Consider the following 22,124-nt stretch of genomic DNA (forward strand, 5'->3'; position numbering starts at 1 on the left):
CTCTCCAGATGGACACCCCTCTCCCCCCCCATAAAAATGCTGGAGCTACGCCCCTGTTCAAGGGACGACCACTTTGCTTTCAGGTTGTCTCAGTGTTAGCAAAATTATCCATCGAACTAAAACATTTACTAAAAACAAAAACAAAACCTTGGAGCACCAATAAGAACCAAAAAGAAGAATTCTAGTAAAAGATCGAGACGTCGTGTTGTGTACAAGCACAATATTCGTGTAACTGTCACTCTTTTTTCCAACAAGCCATAAATCTTTTGTTTTTCAAGGTTTCTTTTTCTGGTTAAAAAATACTAGTACTATTGTACAATTCAGGGTGCTAAAATAGGCTTGAAAATTAATGTTAAGAAGACTAAGTCACTAAGGCTAGGAATAAGTGAAGATGAACAGGTGACCTTAGGTAACGAAAAGATTGATCAGGTTGGGAGCTTCAGTTACCTTGGTAATATTATAAGTAAAGATGGAGGGAGCAGTGAAGATGTTAAAAGTAGAATAGCTAAAGCTCAGGGTGTTTTTTTCACAGTTAAAAAAAGTTTGGAAGAATAGAAAGATAAGCCTACAAACCAAGATTAGAATATTGGAAGCTACAGTGATGACAGTGGTCAAATATGGCTCTGAAGCATGGGCACTCCGAAAAGTAGATGAAAATTTACTAGATGTTTTCCAGAGAAATTGCCTACGGATTGTTCTGGGTACCCGGCTGACTGACCGTATTTCAAACAGTAGGTTGTACGAAAAGTGTGGTTCAATCCCGCTTTCTGGGGCTATAATGAAAGAAAGGTTGAGATGGCTAGGCCACGTTCTACGGATGAAGGATGACAGATTACCGAAGATTGTCCTTTTTGGCCAACCGTCTGGGGCTACACGGAAAGCAGGTCGTCCTTGTCTGGGTTGGGAGGATGTCATAAATAAGGATTTAAAGGAAATGGGAACTTCCTGGGAGGGTGTAAAGAGGGAGGCTTTAAATAGATTAGGTTGGAGGAGGAGCGTGCGTAGCTGTGTTGGCCTCAGGCGGCTTGGTGCTGCAGTGAGTTATTAGTAGTAGTAGTAGTAGTCTTTTTCTGGTTAAAAAATACTAGTACTATTGTACAATTTTACTGTTAAATAAACAGGAAGTTTATATTTATTTTTTAACAAACATTTCGGCAGCCAAAAACAAATTTTTCACCTCTACCCGAATTGAGCTGTATTTTCTCCAAGAATATTTATTATCGAACGAAGTAAAATCCGTCTGCCGAAGCGAGATTCGATTCCTTTCAGAGCTATGGAAGCTCCCATAAAAGGACTAGGGTAGCGATACCCTCCCCTTTTCTTTGATAAAAAAAAGAAAAGGACAAAAGTTTACACCGGTAGGCCTCCGCGTCTCCCTTTGCCCTCATTTCTATTCAAAACCAAATCATTTTCATTTTAATGAAGATATTATTAACTAGTAACACATTTATAGAGTTTTAATCACAACTAACCATTGGAAAATCGCCCCCACCCCCCACTGACAAAATACCTTGACAGTAATCCTGTTTAGATCCTAACATGAGCGTACAACATCTAGAATTTTTTTTTTCAACATCAGTTTCTATTTTCTTTTTTATTGATTTTTCTAATACTTTCCTATCGCTTATAGTAGTTTATTAAATAAATAAAAAACAAATTTTTTTAACTGAAAGTAAGGAGCGACATTAAAACTTAAAACGAACAGAAATTACTTCGTATATGAAAGGGGCTGCTTCATCATCAACGCCCTGCTCTTTACGCTAAAGTTTGACTCTTTCTCTCAACTCTTCTTTTTAAAACAGTAAAAAACTTTAGCGTAAAGAGCGGGGCGTTGATGACGAAGCAGCCCCTTTCATATACGAAGTACTTTCTGTTCGTTTTAAGTTTTAATGTCGCTCCTTACTACAGTTCGTTACTACGAACTGTTTGATAAACACGCATCCGCGATCTGTCTTCTGGCAAAAACTGTGAAATTCCACATTTTTGTAGATAGGAGCTTGAAACTTCCACACTAGGGTTCTCTGATACTCTGAATTCGATGGTGTGATTTTCCTTAAGATTGTATTACTTTTAGGGGGTGTTTCCCCCTATTTTCTAAAATAAGGCAAATTTTCTCAGGCTCGTAACTTTTGATGGGTAAAACAACTTGATGAAACTTATATATTTAAAATCAGCATTAAAATGCGATTCTTTTGAAGTAACTATTGGTATCAAAATTCCGTTTTTTAGAGTTTCGGTTACTATTGAGCCGGGTTGCTCCTTACTACAGTTGGTTACCACGAACTGTTTGATAATAAGTACTCAATAATAATAAATTGATTTAAAACATACCTGTTGGTTTTTTGTTGTACTTATACGTCTCACACATGACTATTTTGTTGTCTCCTTTGTTGAAGGGATCTTGATACATGGCACAAGGGTGCAAATATATATCTGAATTGCTCCCTTCAGCTTGATAAGTAGAGCTGCCGTCAAAATTCCAAATGGGTAACTCTGAAAATAGAATAAACGTCTATAATAGCAGAAAAAGGGCGATTGGAATGAATCGAACTTCTATTCCCGAACACTGGAATGATAAACTTCTTACATTTTTTATGTCTTGTATTTATATTTGTTTTTATTTAAATGTGTCTTTCTTTGCTTGTATTTTATGGTAAACTTGTATTATAGCATTTTCGAAAGTAAACATTATCCAAGACCCCAAAAAATTGCAAGGAATTTTTCGGGGGGGGGGGGACAAAAGACTTCAAAATTTGTTTACATTTATTTTTGTCACATTTTTACGAGTCGCAAAAACATTACGAGGGGGTTCAAACCCCCCTGGATACAGCCTTGATTTGGGGGAGGGGGTTCAGGGTTTTAAGATCCCCCCCCCCCCATTTTTTTCCGATGTGTAGAAGCGCAACAAAAATATATAAACAAAGTTTTCATGCACTTTTTTAAAATTTTTGTAACCCCCCTCCCTGGACAAAAATCCTGGATACGCCCATGCTTCCACCCTTGAATTTTCGGGTATGTTCATTAAATTATTTCTAATAACCTCCTCTTATCCCATTTCGAGAACTTCCTGCTCTTCGATTGCCAAAAAGTCCGATTATTGGCAACCACACCTGATTCTAATGCTAATTCCAAATATGCAAAATAATTGATTTTAAATTTATTCATCTATTGTTATAAGCATAAGAGAATTTTCAAAATTTTGGAAAAAAAAAAAACAACAGAAAAATGTTTCCGGACCGCGGTCTTGGCAAAAAAAAGCATGAAAGTCCTAGAGCGGAAGCTTATTAGATGGACCGCCGACAGATCTGTGTTTTTCCAGGAGTGATATTAGTAGCGCCAATGGAGGGGTACAGGGGTATTTTTCAGAATGTGTAGTATTGGACCATAGACTTTGGTTCACGTAGGGCCTTCAAAAAATTATTGCCGGAGGGGTTTAGCTCCACTCTTGTTTCGGAAACGGAAGATTTTAACGGAAAACATTGACTCTTAGGGAAAAGATTGGATACCTCATGTTTATGGAATTTCAGATTATTATACTTAGTTTTTTAAAAGTTTTATTTTCAAATAAAATCAAAGAATGGACTGAAGAAACAAAAAACCAATTCAAGGGGGGTTGTCAGTCCCTTCAAGATCCTACGCAAAAATTAAACTTTTTTTGTCCTAATACTTCGGCACGAATAATTGCTCACAAGAGGAATGTGATATGAACTTTCCTTCTTTTTTTTACTTCAGTGCTTAAGAAAAAAGGACTTCACTTTGTTATCTGTTTTGAAAAAAAAATAATTAGTTCAAATGAATCTTTTTAAAGCTAATCGATAAATAAAACACTAATAAAACTGGCTATATTCGTTGCACTTTAAAATGTTCTCAAGAAAGTTTTTTCAAACTTAATAGTAAGAAGCGGTGGCAGGGGGGGGGTCACCTTATGTATAGAAAAGCTTCGATTCGTTTAAATTTTGACGTCGCTCTCCCCTTCCATCTGAAAAATTACTTTCTTTTGTATTTTGAAAGGCAATCACTCTATCAGCAGCTTAATTTATGAAATGAATCTATTCCACTTTCAAAGAAACTTTTAGCACAAGCCTTATCAAATCTGTCTTTTCAAACGGACTGTCAATGAGAAACATGCAGTACCAAATGGGTTCACTACCCATTGGATTCCAACATTTGTATACCAAATGCGTTCACTACACGACCCATCACGTCCAGTTACACCAACTCTTCTAAAATTATGATACAGATTTTTCGGCTTGAGCTTGTTAAGCACGACTTTCTAAATTTCAATTTTCAAAAACACTGTCCCACACTAATTCCTGCGGAATTTTGAACTTTTTCCTTATTCATTTTCTATATTAAATAAAAAAATCAAGCTTTTTTAAACTGAAAGTAAGGAGCGATATCAAAACTTAAAACGAACATAAATTACTTCGTATATGAAAGGGGCTGCTCCCTCCTCAACACCCCGCTCTTCATGCTAAAGTTTGACTCTTTCTCTCAACTCTACTTTTTAAAACAGTAAGAAACTTTAGCGTAAAGAGCGAGGCGTTGAGGAGGGAGCAGGAGGGAGCTTGGGGTTTCTAAAACAGGGTTCTCTGATACGCTGAATTTGATGGTGTGATTTTCGTTACGATTTTATTACTTTTAGGGGGTTTTCCTCTAATTTCTAAAATAGGGCAAATTTTTTCAGGCTCGTAACTTTTGATGGTTAAGACTAAACTTGATGAAACTTATATATTTAAAATCAGTATTAAAATACAATTCTTTTGATGTAGCAATTGATATCAAAATTCCTTTCTTTTGGAATTTTGGTTACTATGGAGCCGGGTCGGTCCTTGCTACAGTTCGCTACCAGGAACTGTTTGATTCAAACACGGCCTACATTATTTTAACTATTATTTACACTGTCATTTAACTCAAAAGTTGTTTCGGATAGCAAATTTTTGAAAGTTTCCTATTTGGATCATCTCGTGAAAGACATAGAATAAAATATTAGTGCATTCTTTACTTTAAGGGATTTGAAAATTTATTGCAGTATTTTGAAAAAATACAAATCAAAGAGCTAGGAGGGGACATACAAACAAGGAAAAATGGATCCACCTGATTTAGAAATGAAATTAAAAGAGTCAATTGACGTAGAATCAATTGACATAAAAGAGTCCTTGTTCTCCTCTGCATTGTACCCAGGATGTAACTGAAGAAGAAATCATGATTTTACATCTCCCCTTCAAACAATGAAGAGTGTACACCCTATATTTTGACTACCTGGTCTTTACGAAGCATAACCTTATGAAAACTGCTTCTCTTCATAAGCGCGAACTAGAAGGACATAATAGCCTAGCTGTATAAACAGCAGAAAAGGAATTGGGGAGGTAAAGAACAAGCTGGGAAGGAGTAGACTTCTCCTCAGAATTCAAACTCCACCGTATAGACACCAGAGAACAAATCTAGAAGGTAAACAAAACCGAGAGAGTCTATGGAATTCCAACTTATATGTGTTAGAGTTATTCTAAACACTGAACCAAAAAGTTAAAAGATGAATAAAATTCAATTAAATCCAAAAGTTATAAATGCAGAGTATAGAGTAAAAATGCAGAGATGAAGATGCAGTAACAGTAACAGGCGTAGTAACGGGTTAAGAAGCTGTAGCTTTCCTTTGAAGTTGCAGTTGTCTTTGAGAATCAACATACTGTTAATGATTGAATGTTTTAAAATGTTAACCGTTGTCATACTTGACCAACTAGTTTTACTTTTTTAGGACGGACTTAGTTGAATTTATCTAAAAAAAAATCAGTTTCCAGTGGAAATCCTGACTTTCTGAATTTTTATTTTTTGCCTTGCGACTGTGTAATGCAAGTTATATGATTATTCAGGTGTTTTGACGCTAAAACCCCTTGAAGTCTAAAGATATGTCTTCTAAAAATATAAATGAGGGTCAGTGGCGTAATTTTGTCAAAATCCTGAGGGGGGCAAAGTTAGAACCAGTTTTCCAAAATCATGTGAAAATGACAGTAAAAACTAAAAAAAAGCCATTTGGCACCATACAATTACTATTGACACTTTCCTAATTTCCTACCGTTTTTATATAACTTTCCAATTGTTAACACTTTTAAATTTTGGAGTCTCTTCATTCTGGAAACAAAATCTTCGTACAATCCTGTTTTGCAAATCTGGCCTCTCCAGATTGTTTTTATTATCGTTTCGTTTTATTTTTTAGTAGCCTTTTGATGATATAATTCTTGGCACCAGGAGCAAAACTGATAGGCCTACTTCTACGACACTAGTCAACTTCGACAAAGGTTTTTCTCCTGGGCGCATTTTCAGGAATAACCTCCCTTGGTAGGTCATTCCAAGTGGAGGTGCTGCATCTTACAAAATTGTTTAGAGGGCCCGCAAGAGGGGGGCTGGTAGACGTACTGGTAGTAAACCGCCGTTGACATCACATTAATTCTCTGACTTCGAGGTAGCAATGGTACCCTGTCAGAACTTATTCAGTGCTTCCTTGTTGGAAGCACAGGTACACACTCGAGAATTGAAGTTTGGTTAATCATAATGACATGTGCCAAAAAAAGGCGAAGATATAATAGATTAGTAACAAAATTATGGCAACTACAACAAATAATTACGGAAAGGGGCCACCTAGAACGCAAAATATTAAATACTTAACCTAACCCAATCAAAATACCAACTCTATTTATTAAATATTTAATAAAAATATACCAACATAGATATTCAACTAACTTGATTAATAAGCTAATTGTCTGCGCGTGGAGACAGCATAAATCGGTTATTGTCTGATGTTCGCGATTCAAATCTTCGAGTGTGTACTGACTAATAAGGAAGTACCATTCTTTTTTCGTGACATTGAAATTTTCCCTAGTTACTTACATTTTAATTATCATTCGCCTATTTTTGACAATTTTTCAGTTTTACCACCTCCCCCCGGAACATAGTCCGTCATACCCACCTGTTCTGGTAACTCGACCACTAATGATTTATCCTGGGGAGGTATCCTGTTTAGCCATTATCTAACTCTTTTGAAATCTAATATCTTACCTGATGGATGCTTTGGATGAAAGTCAACGGTCCTTGTTTTACTCCTAACAAATTCTCCAGTGCCGTCAACCCAAACATAAGTTGCCAGGATTTTGCTGTCCGGCAGAGGAAGGTTCATATACCTCTCCAATACAGCCTTGTTGGTAGCGGCAGTGTAGGTCGTAAGTGATATTGCCATCTTGATAGTCGAGTTTTCTTCTGATTTGGGTTCCTAAAAAGAAAATATAATTCAAATATCAAACGATTGAATACCAGTAACCTTGTGTGAAAGCTAGTATAACTGGAAAATCTTTTGTTGAAAGACACTAAACGGCCCTACCGTAATGACGAACGACCCACATTACTGAGCAGTCCAGCAAACCCCTCATACCCACCATACAAATACCCACCGGCCCTTCTTTACAATGGCTGATTATACACCACAGTACATCATTTCACCAAGCAATAATCGAATCAATCCTGTAGTAGCACAAGGAATCGATTTCTGCTTAGCAGCACAAGGCCCGAGGGAGGGGGGCAGGCTTACTAATTCTCCCTGCAAACAAGATCCAACAACTGAAACGTCGATTCGGCCCTCTATGCGCCATTAATGGCCCTTGAGGATGTTTTTTTCTTAAATGATTTTCAAACAGTTCGTTGGTTTTCAGACAACCTCAAACCTTAAATACCTTATAACATTGATCTCAAACTTACTGTTTCATTAAAAATCATTTTTTTTTAATGTTATATAATCCACAAGCACTGATTTTCCAATATTAATTTGGATAAATTAATTTTTCCAATGTTATGACGTTTTCTTCTTCCTTGACATCAAATTTTAAATAAAAGTATTTGTTTTTGGTTGAAAATATGAAGGCCGGCTATTATGAATGCCAGTTATACTGTTTGCTATAAATTTAACTAAATTAAATACAGCTATGGTTAGTTTATGTATTTAATATATGCTATGCTTTACCCCCACCCCCTGATGTGCAAATATATAGCCCAAATTTGTTTCTAAACTATTACAGATTTGCGATTTCAAATATCCTATTATTTTGTAAAAATAACTGAAAACGCATGCTTTAATTGAAATTTTGGTGACAAGGAAGAAGAAAATGCCATAACATTGATAAAATTTATTTATCCAATTTATTTGTGGAAAATCAGTACTTGTGGATAATATAACATTAAAAAATGGATTTATAATGAAACGGTAAGTTCGAGTCCAATGTTATAAAGTTTGAGACCAATGTTTTAAGCCTTTTTTATACCCCATATTTAGGTCATTTATAAGAGGTCAAAAAGTGCTTAAATCTGAATTTCCGGTAGAAGCGATTATTATATTTGTAAAGAGCATAAAAAAAAGGCATCGAGTGGTATATTCACTTTATACGAAAGCCAGTAATACTGTTTGCTATAATTTTACCCCCCCCCCCGCAAATTACGCCCCTGCTACCCTGTGTTCCCCCTGAGAAAGAGTTTAAAACCCCGTCACCCCCTGAAAATCTCACCTGGATCACCTATACTATAAATCCTTTTAAAACCCTGCTAAATGCAGTGAATTCACTACTTTTAAAAACACTTTGGTATTAGTTTAGAAGTCCCACTCTCAAGAAGGTAATAAGCAAAAATAGAAACAATATCAAGGTTAAACCTAACCTACTTCATATGCTTCATGTGCACAATAAATGTACTCAGCTGACTCTCCGGGCGTAAACCACTTTATTTTATACCTCTCATTCATTATAGCAAAAGAAGCATATAAAGGTAAAATTCTCGTTGATTGACTTCTTGCTAACTTGGGAAAGTTGTTGGGTTAGGGAATTGAAATTTTCAGGGGTAGGTCGACAGAAAAAAGTACATTCCGGGAAAGTGTTTTCAGGTTCCTAACTATACCCCTCCCCCTCCTCCATATAATGCAGCTTTTTGTGCATTACAGCTTATAGGTTAAATTCTAGTTGATTGACTTATTGCTATCTCGGAAAGTTGTTGGATTAGGGAATTGAAATTTTCAGGGGTAGGTCTACAGAAAAAAGTACATCTACAGAAAAAAACTAAAATAAACACAAAACGATGAAATTCTTACTTTATAATATGCAACATCTCTCTATTAATCCGATTATAATATGTCCTTCCATTATTATTTACGTTTTAAAACAACTGCAATAATATTTCGTTAAACTACACACTCAATCGCAGACAAAGACAAATTCCAAACTGAGAGAATATAATATAACTAGCTTAACATGTAGCTAAAGCCTATGACCAGATTTAAGTATTGGAGAAATACATTATTAGGGTTATACATGGAGCCACCAGGGGAGGGGGAACATTGTCAGAGTAGCAATTAATATGTGGAAAAGAAGCATACAATTAGGAGTCGGCTTATAAAAAATTCCTTTATAAAAGTGAGGTAATCACAGTGGGTTACACTGGAGCAGGCACGTACGCAGGAATTTTTTTCGGGGGGGGGGGCAAAACCATCGAAACAGCAGATATAAAGGAGCACTTATTACGAAAACATCGATTTTAATGAAAAATGATAGTTTCCAAAATTGATCCATTAAAAGCTGTACTTTATCCTGAACAGGGGGGATAAACGCCCTAATATCAAGGATAATTCTATTTTGTTGTGGAAAGCAAACTCTCTTTACGAAAAAAAAAACAAAAAACAGTACAATCGCTAATTACTTCAAAGAGGGTAAAAAATAGACAGAAAATGGGTTAATAATTGGGCAGTGACTTGACCAGATAATTGCATGCTGTAAAATCACAAAAAATGGCTTCACATATGTATCTAGATTCCTAATAAATTTCCTACTTTTGCCATAAATCCCAAGAAACCATGGGGAAATTAAACATTTCAAAAAATTTCGGAGGCGAAGCCCCCCCCCCCTGCGTACGTGCCAGCACTGGAGGATCTGTTGAGTACAATTTTTGTGTATATTATAAATTAAGAATTGTTTCTTATACATGTTTCCGGCTGTACCTTAACTGATACCGACATTTTTACTTTGAATCCACAATATTAAAGCTTAGACCTAATTACTTATCACTCGACTCTCATAGCCTAGTTCAAAATTCACAATAGCGTTAAATTTTTCGTACCGGATTACAAAAATATCACCAAGTTTACGAAAGAGTGTTGCAAGTTGCAAGCGCCACGAATTTAAATACAAGATTCTTGTTGATTTTTCGCCCTTAAGGAGAGTCAGGTTGCGAAATAAACAATTTATTCTACCTTCTACAAGTATGGTCCATTGAAATGATTGAACATGGGAAGTAACAGTTGTAGATAAATCGTAAACAAGTTTTTTTTTTCAAAATCGACCTTTAAAGAAAATTAAATAAAAAAACAAGTTTTTTTTAACTGAAAGTAAGGAGCGACATTAAAACGCACAGAAATTACTTCGTATATGAAAGAGGCTGCTTCCCCATCAACGCCCCGCTCTTTACGCTAAAGTTTGACTCTTTCTCTCAATTCTTCTTTTTAAAACAGTAAAAAACTTTAGCGTAAAAAGCGGGGCGTTGATGAGGAAGCAGCCTCTTTCATATACGAAGTAATTTCTGTGCGTTTTAAGTTTTAATGTCGCTCCTTACTTTCAGTTAAAAAAAACTTGTTTTTTTTTATTTAATTTTTGAACGTTTTTGAACTAATGCATGTTTTGATTTTGGCTCTCCGCAGAGGAATAATCAAAACGAAATTTGCATATTTTTTTTTTTGGGGGGGGGGGGCTAAATGGCTTTCTCATAATTTTGATCGAATGATTTTGAGAAAAAAAGAGCGGGGGACGAAGCCTAGTTGCCCTCCGATTTTTGGTTAATTAAAAAGGCAACTAGAACTTTTAATTTTTTACGAATCTTTTTATTGGTAAAAGATTTAGGTAACTTATAAATTAGCTTACGTAAAGAACTTTTGTATTCTCATGTTTTTATTACATATATGAGGGGATTCGCCCCATCGTCAGTACCTCGCTCTTTACACTAAAGCTTAAATTTTATCCCAATTCATTAAGAATGACCCCTGAATCACAAAAGCTGTAGAATAAATAGTTGAAATTCTAAAAATAATTTAGCGTAAAGAGCAAAGTATTAGAAGGAGGTGAGCCCCTCATATGGGTAATAATTTCTGTTTGTTTTAAGTTTTATTGCTGTTCCTTACTTCCAGCTGAAAAAGCTTTTTCACATTTATTTTTTAATTGTTTTTTTTTTTAAATAATGCTAGTAAATCCTGCTCTCCCTTCATGGAAATTTTCTTCTCCCATGACAAATTCTCGATGGAAAGTTCCCCCAGCGTATCCCCCTTTTCCCAACCCCTCCCCCCAACCAAAAAAAGCCTCCTGACAACGCCTGTATACTTCCCAATAACCATTGCTATATGTAAGCACAGGTTAAAGTTTGTAACTTGTTGCCCCTCCCACGGGGACTGTGGGGGAGTAAGTCGTCCCCAAAGACATAGTTATAAAGTTTTTCGACTACGCTGAATAAAATGGCTATCTCAGAATTTTGTTCCGTTGACTTTGGGAAAATAATTAGCGTGGGAGGGGGCCTAGGTGCCCTCCAATTTTTTTAGTCACTTAAAAAGGGAACTAGAACTTTTCATTTCCGTTAGAATGAGCCCTCTTGCAACATTCTAGGACAACTGGGTCGATACGATCACCCCTGGGGGAAAAAAAAACAAAAAAAAACAAATAAACACGCATCCGTGATCTGTCTTCCGGCAAAAAATGCAAAATTCCACATTTTTGTAGATAGGAGCTCGACACTTCTACAGTAGGGTTCTCTGATACGCTGAATCTGATGGTGTGATTTTCGTTAAGATTCTATGACTTTTAGGGGGTGTTTCCCCTATTTTCTAAAATAGCGCAAACTTTCTTAGGCTCGTAACTTTTGATGGGCAAGACTAAACTTGATGAAACTTATATATTTAAAATCAGCCTTAAAATGCCATTCTTTTGGTGTAACTATTGGCATCAAAATTCCATTTTTTAGAGTTTCGGTTACTATTGAGCTGGGTCGCTCCTTACTACAGTTCGTTACCACGAACTGTTTGATTAAATTAAAACAAGAGCCAAGAGCTCATATGACATGAGCTGTAGGAAAATTCTAAGAATCAATAGATTGATCTAAAAGGAAAATCAGTGGCTTAATGCCGATCGTGATTTAAAATAAAAGCTCTTAGACACAAGGTCCTTCTAAATATCAAAACTTTCTAAACATTAAGATCCGATCACCCATTCGTAAGTCAAAAATACCTCATTTTTTCTAATTTGCCCTCTCCCTTCAGCCCCTCAGATGATCGAATTGGGGAAATGACTGTTATCAAGTCGATTTGTGTAGGTCCCTGACACGCCTACCAATTTTCATCGTCCTAGCACGCCCAGAAGCACAGAACTCGCCAAAGCACTGGACCCCCTCCCTAACTCCCAAAAGAGAGCGGATCCAGTCCGATTATGTCAATCACCTATCTACGACATATGCTTATTCTTCCCACCAAGTTTCATCCCGATCTCTCCACTATACAACTCTCCCCCATATCACCAGATCTGGATTTAAAATAAGAGCTCTGAAGCACAAGATCTTTCTAAATATCAAATTTCATTAAGATATGGTCACCCGTTCGTAAGTAAAAAATACCTCATTTTTTTCTAATTTTTCCGAATTACCCGTCCCTCCACTCCCCCTCCCTGTATAGTCGTATCGGGGAACAGACTATTTATAATTAAATCTTGTCTGGTCCCTGATACGCCGCCTGCCAACTTTCATCGTCCTATCTTAACTGTAGTGCCCGAACTAGCATAACCGAGACCGACAGAAATTGGGATCGCTAAATGTAACTTGGTAAATACCAAATGCCACAAAAAAAAGTTTTTCCAACTTAAAGTAACGAGCAGCATTAAAGACTAAAACGAAGAAAAGTTATTACGTGTATGAGGGAGAATGCCCGCTCCGCAACACCTCGCTCTTTACGCTTAAGTTTTTTAGTACTTTAAAAAAGCTTACTATTATTCTAATTAAACGACCCTTTTGTTTCAGCAGCTTTTAGAGAATTGGGACAAAATTCAAACTTTAGCGTAAAGAGGGAGGTGTTGAGGAGGAGGCAACCCCCTTCATATACGTAATAATTTTTGTTCGTTTTAAGTTTTAATGTTGCTCCTTACTTTCAGTTGAAAAAAACTTGCTTTCTTTTAAGTTAATTTCTGATTGTTTTTAAGTATTCCAAGAAATCTGGCCCCATCTTCATGTTCCCCCCCCGGAAACATCTTCTAAACAATGCAACCCCAGTGAAAATTTGCTTCGGACAATTACCCTTAATAACCCCACGCGTGAGATTGAGATGGAAAAGAGAAAGCAAGACATTTAAAAATATTTTTTTAGAGGAATTCTGAAAAGTTTACCCCCTTGAAACTTCCCTCCCCAAAGGAAATTCCCCCGTGGAAAAACCTCCAGCGAAAAAATCCCCCCACCCGAAAATGTATTCCGTGTGCCAATGACACTATGTGTACAAAATTGGCAAATTTTATGACTTAAAGACCTTTCCCCTGTGGCTGTGGGATGGGGGGTGGGGTCATGTTACATCCAAAGGCATAGTTATTGGGCCTTTCAACTGTGATGAGCAAAACGGTCATCTCTAAATTGTGATCGGACAAATATAAATCGGAAAAAAGTGGCGGGGGAGGGGGCCAGGTTGCCCTCCAATCTTTTTGGTCACACAAAAAGGGCACTAGAACTTTTAACTTCCACTCGAATGAGCCCTCTTACGATATCCTAGGACTACTGGGTCGATAAGATCCCCCCTGAAAAAAAGCCGTGATCTTTTTTCTGGCAAAAAAATACAAAATTCCTTTTAGATACAATTTTTTTTAGATAGGAGCTTGAAACCACTACTATAGGATTTTCGATACGCTGAATCTGATGGTGTAATTTTCATTAAGATTCTAATACTTTTAGGGGGTTTCCCCCTTTTTTTAAAGAAAATCAGGCAAGTTTTCTCAGGCTCGTAGCTTTTAATCTGTAAGACTTAATAAGACTTATATTTTTTAAATCAGCATAATAAGCCAATTACATAATACATACACGAGGCCGACCAAAACAACGAGGCCGACCAAAACACACACTGCGGAGGCAGTATGATCGGGGACCTGAAAAAGGCCAACACTTCCCTCACTCCGCAATGGAAAGATATCACTGCAGCCGCACAGCTTCGTGATGAATGGAGAGACTTTGTCGACGCCCTATGCGCCACCGATGGCTCAGGAAGATCTAAGGTCTAAGGTAATAATACGCCAATTATGTTGATATGTCTATTGATATCAAAATATTGTTTTTCGTAGTTTCGGTTACTATTGACCTGGGTCGCTCCTTACTTACAGTTCGTTACCACGAACTGTTTGATATGCGAGGTCAATTCTTGTTCAACTCAAAACGACTAAAATTCATATTTTGCAGCTCTTTACTGGGGCATCATTTGTATGGCGTTTGTCATCCATGATTTATTTACCCCACCCCTGGAAAAATACATTTTTGGTATTTAAACTGAAAAAAATCCCCTTAATTTGGATTATACATTCTTTTTGTAAGAAATTCTTGTCTCCTCTCCCTACATTTTCAATCAAAGTCCGAGGTATGAAAGTTGAAATCTACACAATTGTATCAAGAAAAATTTTTGTCATACAAGTTATTTTTGTAATTGCAGGAATAACATTATTTACATAGCTGTTATTTCATATTTTTCAGTTTCGATAGTTTTAAATATGACAATTTCTGGAAAATGGCATCTTTTTGAGAAATTGTTTTTGAAAAATATTAGGCTACACTTTTTTGTTAAAAAAAACTTTAATAAGATTTCACAAAAATTTAAAATTTCTCTATAAATGAAGTATAATAGCAACAAAAATTCTCACTTCATTCTTATCAGAAAAACTGTTTATTTTGATTATTAAACTCGCTTTCAGTTTAATTCAATTCTACCCCCCCCCCCTAGTACCCGAAGGTAAACTTTAGGTTTGCTGGTTTTCATTCTTTCTTGTACTTATCTCACAGAGTAACAGTATATAATGCCTATTTGAAATTAAAAAAAAAAAAAAAAAAAAAAAGTAACAGTATATAATGCCTATTTGAAATTAAAAAAAAAAAAAAAAAAAAAAAAAAAAAAAAAAAAAAACGAAAAAAAACCTGCAAGATCAGCAAACTTAGTATAAAGCTTCAGCCTATGGCTATATCCAAGCAAAAAGGAGACGAGGATGGAGGCTAAATTGTGGTAAACTGAAACATAATTAAAAATAGTTAAATTGAGTTTTTCTAACAAGGTTGAAGTAAAAATGTTTTTGTTACTATTGCTCTCTTCCATCAAAATTGTTAGAACTTTAATATGTGTTGGTTTAGTTTTTGAAAATACTTATTTTAATAAAATCTTTGTAGAGAAAATATAAGCATAATTTTTTAAACTCACAACACTAATTTACTCTGAGTATAACCACAGGGGGACGGGGGTTACCATGTATGTATATTTTTAAAACATAGATGTTAACAGAATCTATTCTAAAATATATAAATTTTTTTTATGTCGGCAACTCACGAATAAACCCTAGACATAAGAACATGATTTTACTCTGTGCAGGACCTGATTTTGGAGGGAGGGGTAAAAATTATTATTCCCTCGTCTCAACTTATGTAAAAATCAATCCAATTAGGAAAAAAAACTATCATTCTTCCCGCCAGAATTCGTTTGTTTCTATTCTGTAACTAGTAGTTTGCAGTTCTTCTTTCGTCTTAGTAACAACCCCCCCCCCCCGGCGGACGGGAGGCTACAGTATTAATTGGCTAATTGAAAAAAAAACAATAACAGTCTTTTAATGTTAGCATAGGCAAAGTGGTACTAGTATGATATAGCACCTAAGTGAAGTCAGGTTAATCCTAATGAAATATACCTAAGTATGATACAAAATATAGTACTTTAGTAACAAATTTGGGCTATATATTTACACATTAGGGGGGGGGGGGTAAAGTGTAGCAGGATTGGATGCAAAATTCGTTAACTACAATAATTCTGCATGAATTAAGAATTGTTTTCTGAATTCACACTGTCGTAATACTTTACCCCCCCCCCCCCCTTAGTGAGCAAATATATATCTTACATATTTCCCATCTATTCTGTCTTTGGTCTCGTCGCAAGCTGAGGAGAAAGAAACTAGCAAAATGAACCGGTTTACAGTGCGTCAATAGATGAACAACTTGCGTCGTCGGCGCTTTGTCATACAAGTGTCGGTAAAGTTATTGGGATACCATTCGAAATTATATTACCCTGTTTTTGGGAATGAAACTTTCAGCCTAAATCAGGATGACGAAGCTGCACTATTTTTTATCAATGAGAAAATTCACAGGAAGAATGAACTCACGAGAAGAAAAGTTTCATCTGCTCTCCTTTTTGGTTTGCATCACCGAACTTTGGTTTGCATCACCCTTATGATTGCATCACCGAACCAAAAAATGTCATTTTGACATAAAGTGTCCCGATGGCAACTCTGATAGACAAGGTATTTTCACCAGAATTCCCCTTGTAATACCGGACATGGCTGTTCTCATGTTTGATGACGAGGAATTATCTATTTTAAAAATCAAAGGTAACAGTAGTTTCAGTCTTGATAGACAGCTGAACGACAGCTTGATAGACAGATGACGGCCAAGATGACTTCCTAATGACACCCAGACTAAGGCCATGCGTAATTTGTGGGGGTAAAAAACCCAATCTCGTTACGTAATTTAATGAGATGGGCAAAATTTAACTCGAGCGTAATATTTATTATTGAACAGTGAGAGCGAAAATTAAAGGGCATGATCTTATGAAACTGGAGAGAACGGAAACTTGGAAAGGCATTTTTTGTGCATGTATGATGAATCTGATAAAAAATACTAAGATCCAGCATCAGTACAGAAGTCTTGGGAGCAAATAAGTGTTGATATTTCCGTTTCAAACCATGTTTCTTGTCTTTTCAATTGTTCGCTTTAGTAGCGCAAGAATGAGAAAAGATAAGGACTGAGTACAGGTGAGGGTATCTCAGCTAGATGTTATATCCTTGTTCCTAGAACGACTGGCCCTCTCAGCGTTTTCGCTCATAAACGTTTTGGCCCAGTTTGGGGGCCAGAATTGTTCTTTTACAGCGTAGAATGACATAAATTAACACGTTGCTATGACGCAGTTTCATTCAGTATTTTAATCATTTATTGCAGCGACAGCAGCAACACAGCAAAGAACAAACCATGGTAACAAGGCCGTATCCAGAGGGATTATCAGGTTTGAACCCCCTGATATGTTTGTTCGACTTAAAAAAAAACCGTCTAAACCAATCTTAAATTATCTTAACTTTCTGAACATTAATTTTCAAAGCTATTCCTGCGCCCTGAATTCTCAAAACCTCCAACGCTAGAATTTTCGTTCAGGCAGCTCAAGTCATTGTCGTCATATAAGTCTAAGAGTAAGTCACACGAAGGCAATGGACCCTTATGGCCTGAGTCTTGACTACTTTCTGAGTCTACCCATGAAAATGAAATAATAATAGGGTTTTAGACATCTGCTCGTGGGGTTTAACAATATAATCTTCACTATTATCATCCTTTTTTTGTCCCTTGCTTAAAAATCCAGATGTAATCATGCTAATGATTTTTAATGAATTGCTTTCAACTTAATGAATTTTACATATTTGAAATTACCATAAAAACATATTGTATAGAATCATATACTATAGTCAAAATTCCGTTTTTACGATTTCACTTTTTAGTGACAGAGGGGGCTTTTTAATTACCGCTCATTACCATGAAAAGTTCGATACCTGTTTTTGCCTGTTCTTATCAAAACGCTGCAGTACATGAAACAGGACCGTATCCAGGATTTTTTTTACGTTTTTTTAAACAAAAAAGACTAAAAAAACGCAAAAAATTGTTTATATACATTTTTGTTACGTTTTTACGAGTCGAACAAACATTTAGGTGGGGGAGGGGTCAAACTCCTTAACCCCTCCCTGGATACAGCCGTGACAGGAGATACGATTTCGAAAATATGGAGGGGCATTCGTTTATTAGTGTGAAATTCGCACTGCAGAGGCGAATTTCAGACTTCTGAAGAAATTTGCTCTGGCTGCATTCTGTTCTCAATAATACGCATATGAAACCCCACCCATTAGGTGGGTTTGAGGAGTGGGGAAGACCCAGCTTTTATTTTGTGTTTGTTTTGAGTTTTAATTTATTCCTCCTTTTAATTGATAAAATTTTTACCTATTATTTATTCACTCACAGTAATTTCTGTTTGTTTCAAGTTTATAATCTGAAAGGATTTCTACTCTTTTTATGTTTTAATAGCACTCTTTACTTGTCTATACATTCGTTTTTTTTTAATTCGTGTTTAAATGCTTCATTAAACAAGAGTATATCACAGCCAATAGTAATCTTTTTTATACTTAGCCATCAAATAGCAAATTCTTGCATTACTGCCAGTCTTTCCCTCAAGAAAACGTGCCTAAAATCAAATACCTCCCCCCTAAGAGAAATCGTGGAGGGGGCAATTATATTTTCTCTTGGGGGAGGGCAAGAATTCACATTATATTTGATAATTTGAGAAGTACCCAGATAGATATTCAAGAAGACTTATGATTTTGTGAGACTCGAGCCTCTCTCCAGTGCCAGGCTTTGAATTATCAATAGCCCCTCTAGTCCAGGGGCTAGGGGCACACAATGCCAGGGGCACAATAAATCATCACCAAGTGATTTTTTTTCTGAACAAAAACTAGATTTATGTAATTTATTGTCAAAGCGTAAGGTGTACTCAGCCGCCGCGCAGCCTATTCAAAGAAAAGTGGTTTTAAAACCACAAAGAAATTCCGTGGCCACTTATAAACTGTTAGGTATCTCCAAAAAGTGGCAACTGAAAGTTTGGTATCACATCTCCATCATTACTAGAGGCTCATCAGCTATGTTCCCTTCATTGCTTCCACTATCACCGAATTTTCGGGATTTCCCCAAAAATCTCACGAAAACGGAGCAGCAAAAATGCTTGAGCCAAGAAATGTCAAATCTTTAAATCCGGCCTTGGTAACTTCATTCGGTACGTGTGTATTATTCAGAACACGCCCAATAAGTAAAGTTAGGTTCTTTCGCGAAACAAACTACGATGCAGGTACATTTTATGAGACAAACCGGTTTCATAGCAACAAAGACAGAACTCAATTTAGTTTGCTACTCAAAGTGATAGATGATAGTGTCTGAACATGGATTTTGAAATGAAGATTTGGGATTTGCCAGACTGAAAAAGGGGCAATTATATTTTTCAAGGATAAGGGGTTGTTGCCCACAACAAAACAGTGCGTCAATGGACACAACATGACTTTATACTCTTACGAGAAGGAACATTTAGATTCGGTTCGGTTTACCTAATTAAAATGTATCTGCATCGTAGTTTGTTAAAGGAAAGAATCTAACTTCACTTATTGAGTATTTTCTGAATAATACACAAGTACCCTTCATTCTCATTGACATTTGCAAATTCAATTATATTTCTTTTATTCATATTGTAAAAATCACGTGTTCCAATTTTCTCATTCACTGCAATGTCGCATACTGAACTCATGACCGAATATTTACTCTTCGTAACTCCCAAATAAAAATCAGTATGTGTATAATCATAATAGCCATTATTTTCACACCATGTATGGCAACTGAGACTTTGGTATCACATCTCTCCTTCATTACTTTTGGCAGTTCTATTGCGTTCTGTTCAGCACTTCAACTATCCCCGAATATTTGGAGATTTAAACCAAATTCTCGCAAAAACAGAACAACAAAAACGCTTGGGCCGGTAAAGCTTTACTTTCGTCACAAGGTTTCGGAAATGCGTTATTTTCGAAAAAACCTTATTTTTAGGCAAAGAATAGTTATTCAAGCTTTTGGTCTCCCAGCGCAAGCACCTTCAACCTTGTCTCCTATACTTTCAAGTATATCTTCAGGTATACAACAGAGGTTGCCAGTGTACACAGTTCCTAGATATCTCCGAAATATCTAGAAAATACCTATGGTCCTTAGAGAGATGTCAAGCCCATCAAATATAGGATGATTTATGTTCAGTTTAACTTACAAGTTGCTCTTTACCTTAGTTTGAAAAAACATGTTCTTTCTTTGCTAATTTAGAAAATCCAATTTGTATTAGCTTCAAGAATAATTTTTTTTTACCTTATCTAAAAAAATCTATTCATCAATTTTTATGAGAAGCAAGCGCAAGACACAATGTAAATCAACAATATTAGCTGTATAGTCATATATAGGTATTATGAAGGGGGGTTAACCTTTATACTGGTAGGGAGGAGTAAAAAATTACTCAAAGCACTTTTGTGTTTACAAAATTATCTCGTGAATCCCTGAAGACCTCACATAATCTTTAGTTAAAACTTATTTTTTGTAAACGAAGTGGGCTTTGTGGTAATTTTTATCCCGTCTTACTAGCAACCTATGAAAATAACGGACACAGTCGACAGTGAAATTTTCATAACCAAGTTCTGGAATGAGTTCAAAAGGAATAATTCCGTAGAGAAAACAAAAAAGAATTTTTCTGACCCGTTTGCTCCTGGTCCAAGGAAAGATGATGAAGCAGCACCAGAACATCAACCATTTGATGAATGTGGAGATTTTAATGATATTATGAAAGCTGATAGTGATGAACAGGACCCAGAGAGTGGCATTCAAGATGAAGAAGCAGATATTGGGTCTCCCAGTATCGAGAGACCAATGACGAAAATACTACGACAGTCGAACTCAGTGATGGCCTCTGCCAATCTTCTTTACTATGTTAAATATTGAGAGAATGGCTTCTGGAGTACTCGTTAAGCAGGGAAATGTTACAAAGCGAAGACAGGTTTTGATTAGTTTGGGTGTATCCCTTATCTAGCTAGACATGAAGGTTCGTGCAACCGTACTTGCTTGTGCTTACTACTTGTACTTGAAGCGCGTACATAGCGAATTGAGGTCCATCGTGGCATCAAGCAGACGACGACAAGTTTTCTTCCACACATCTCGATCAGTTGGCTCCAGGTCAGCTTTGACAGTGGCAAGCCAGGTTTTCTTCTGTCTTCCTACTCTCTTCTTCCAAGACGAAAGCGGTTGGCTTTGAGAAAATTCACTGGTCCAAGAACTTCACCACCTAATGCATAAAATGCTCGGATTTGTCGGTTCGTGAGTCGAAATAGTGCTTTATCAGAATACGATCGCAAATCCCAGTGATGTTTCCTATGCCCCCGTGAAGTCGAACACAAAGTTACAAAGGTCTGCAACACCTGGATGAAGGGTCACTGTAAAGACCATCTGGTGGAAGTATGCCAAAACTGTATTTAAACATTATTCTCACGTCAGAATACTCTATTGAGACCATATGTCATTACTAGTATAATGTCTCTTATAGTTTTCCGCCTGTTCTCCAAGATTTGGGGATAAAAAATTTATCTCACCCGAAAAGACATAAAAAAAATAAATAGAAAAAAAAACGCCCGCCCAGTTGAGAGTTAAATTGAAAGTAACAATGAAAATTAGTTAAATAAGGTACCTTTGGGTGACAGCCTAGAATCTAGGGTGAAGTTCAAGTTTAGGGGCGCTTTGCTATCCTGGAAAGTAGTTGAGTTAGGTAAATGAAATATTCAGTAAGGCATCCAGAGCTTAATGGGAGGATATTTTGAAGCATATACTCCCACTCATTCTCCCTCCATTGGGAGCTGACCTTTGATGATCTTTAATAAAGTGAAACCTAGTAAAGTAGATCTTCTGTCCAAATAAGGGACAAGAAAAGTGTTTTGAGCCTCTTACCTTAGCCCCATCCCAATTTAAAACGTTTTAAAGAACAGTAAAATTGTTCAAAATTCTAGGGATACTGCAATAATAAGAATTGTATTTTCTTAAGCTAATGAAAAAGCGATTGAAAACTCAAAACTAATATTTATTATTTTTGCCAGAAACGATTTTGAGAAATGGAAATCGGTGCTTGTCAGTTATCTCGACGACACTAAAGAAGTGAAGTTATAATGAAATATACCAAAATCTGATGAAAATGTATTACT

The 22,124-nt window shown here is 36.3% G+C and overlaps 1 protein-coding gene across 2 annotated transcripts in view; it reads right to left on the minus strand.

Annotated features, from left to right (window-relative positions):
* Positions 1 to 22,124, minus strand: part of LOC136032650 (glutamine synthetase-like) — a 45,768-nt gene that overhangs the window by 21,906 nt on the left and 1,738 nt on the right. Inside the window, exons 1-3 of one of the 2 annotated variants that reach the window (XM_065712933.1) lie at positions 9,122 to 9,239; positions 7,054 to 7,264; positions 2,332 to 2,493 (exon numbers count right to left, since the gene is read on the minus strand). In XM_065712933.1, coding sequence (XP_065569005.1) covers positions 2,332 to 2,493; positions 7,054 to 7,231 — 340 coding nt within the window. In that variant the 5' untranslated portion in view covers positions 7,232 to 7,264; positions 9,122 to 9,239. Of the gene's footprint in view, positions 1 to 2,331; positions 2,494 to 7,053; positions 7,265 to 9,121; positions 9,240 to 22,124 lie in introns of those variants that run through there. The other variant, XM_065712932.1, reaches the window with a different exon arrangement.

This window comes from Artemia franciscana, chromosome 11 (genome assembly GCF_032884065.1).
Source record: "Artemia franciscana chromosome 11, ASM3288406v1, whole genome shotgun sequence".
Classification (NCBI taxonomy): Eukaryota; Metazoa; Arthropoda; class Branchiopoda; order Anostraca; family Artemiidae; genus Artemia; species Artemia franciscana.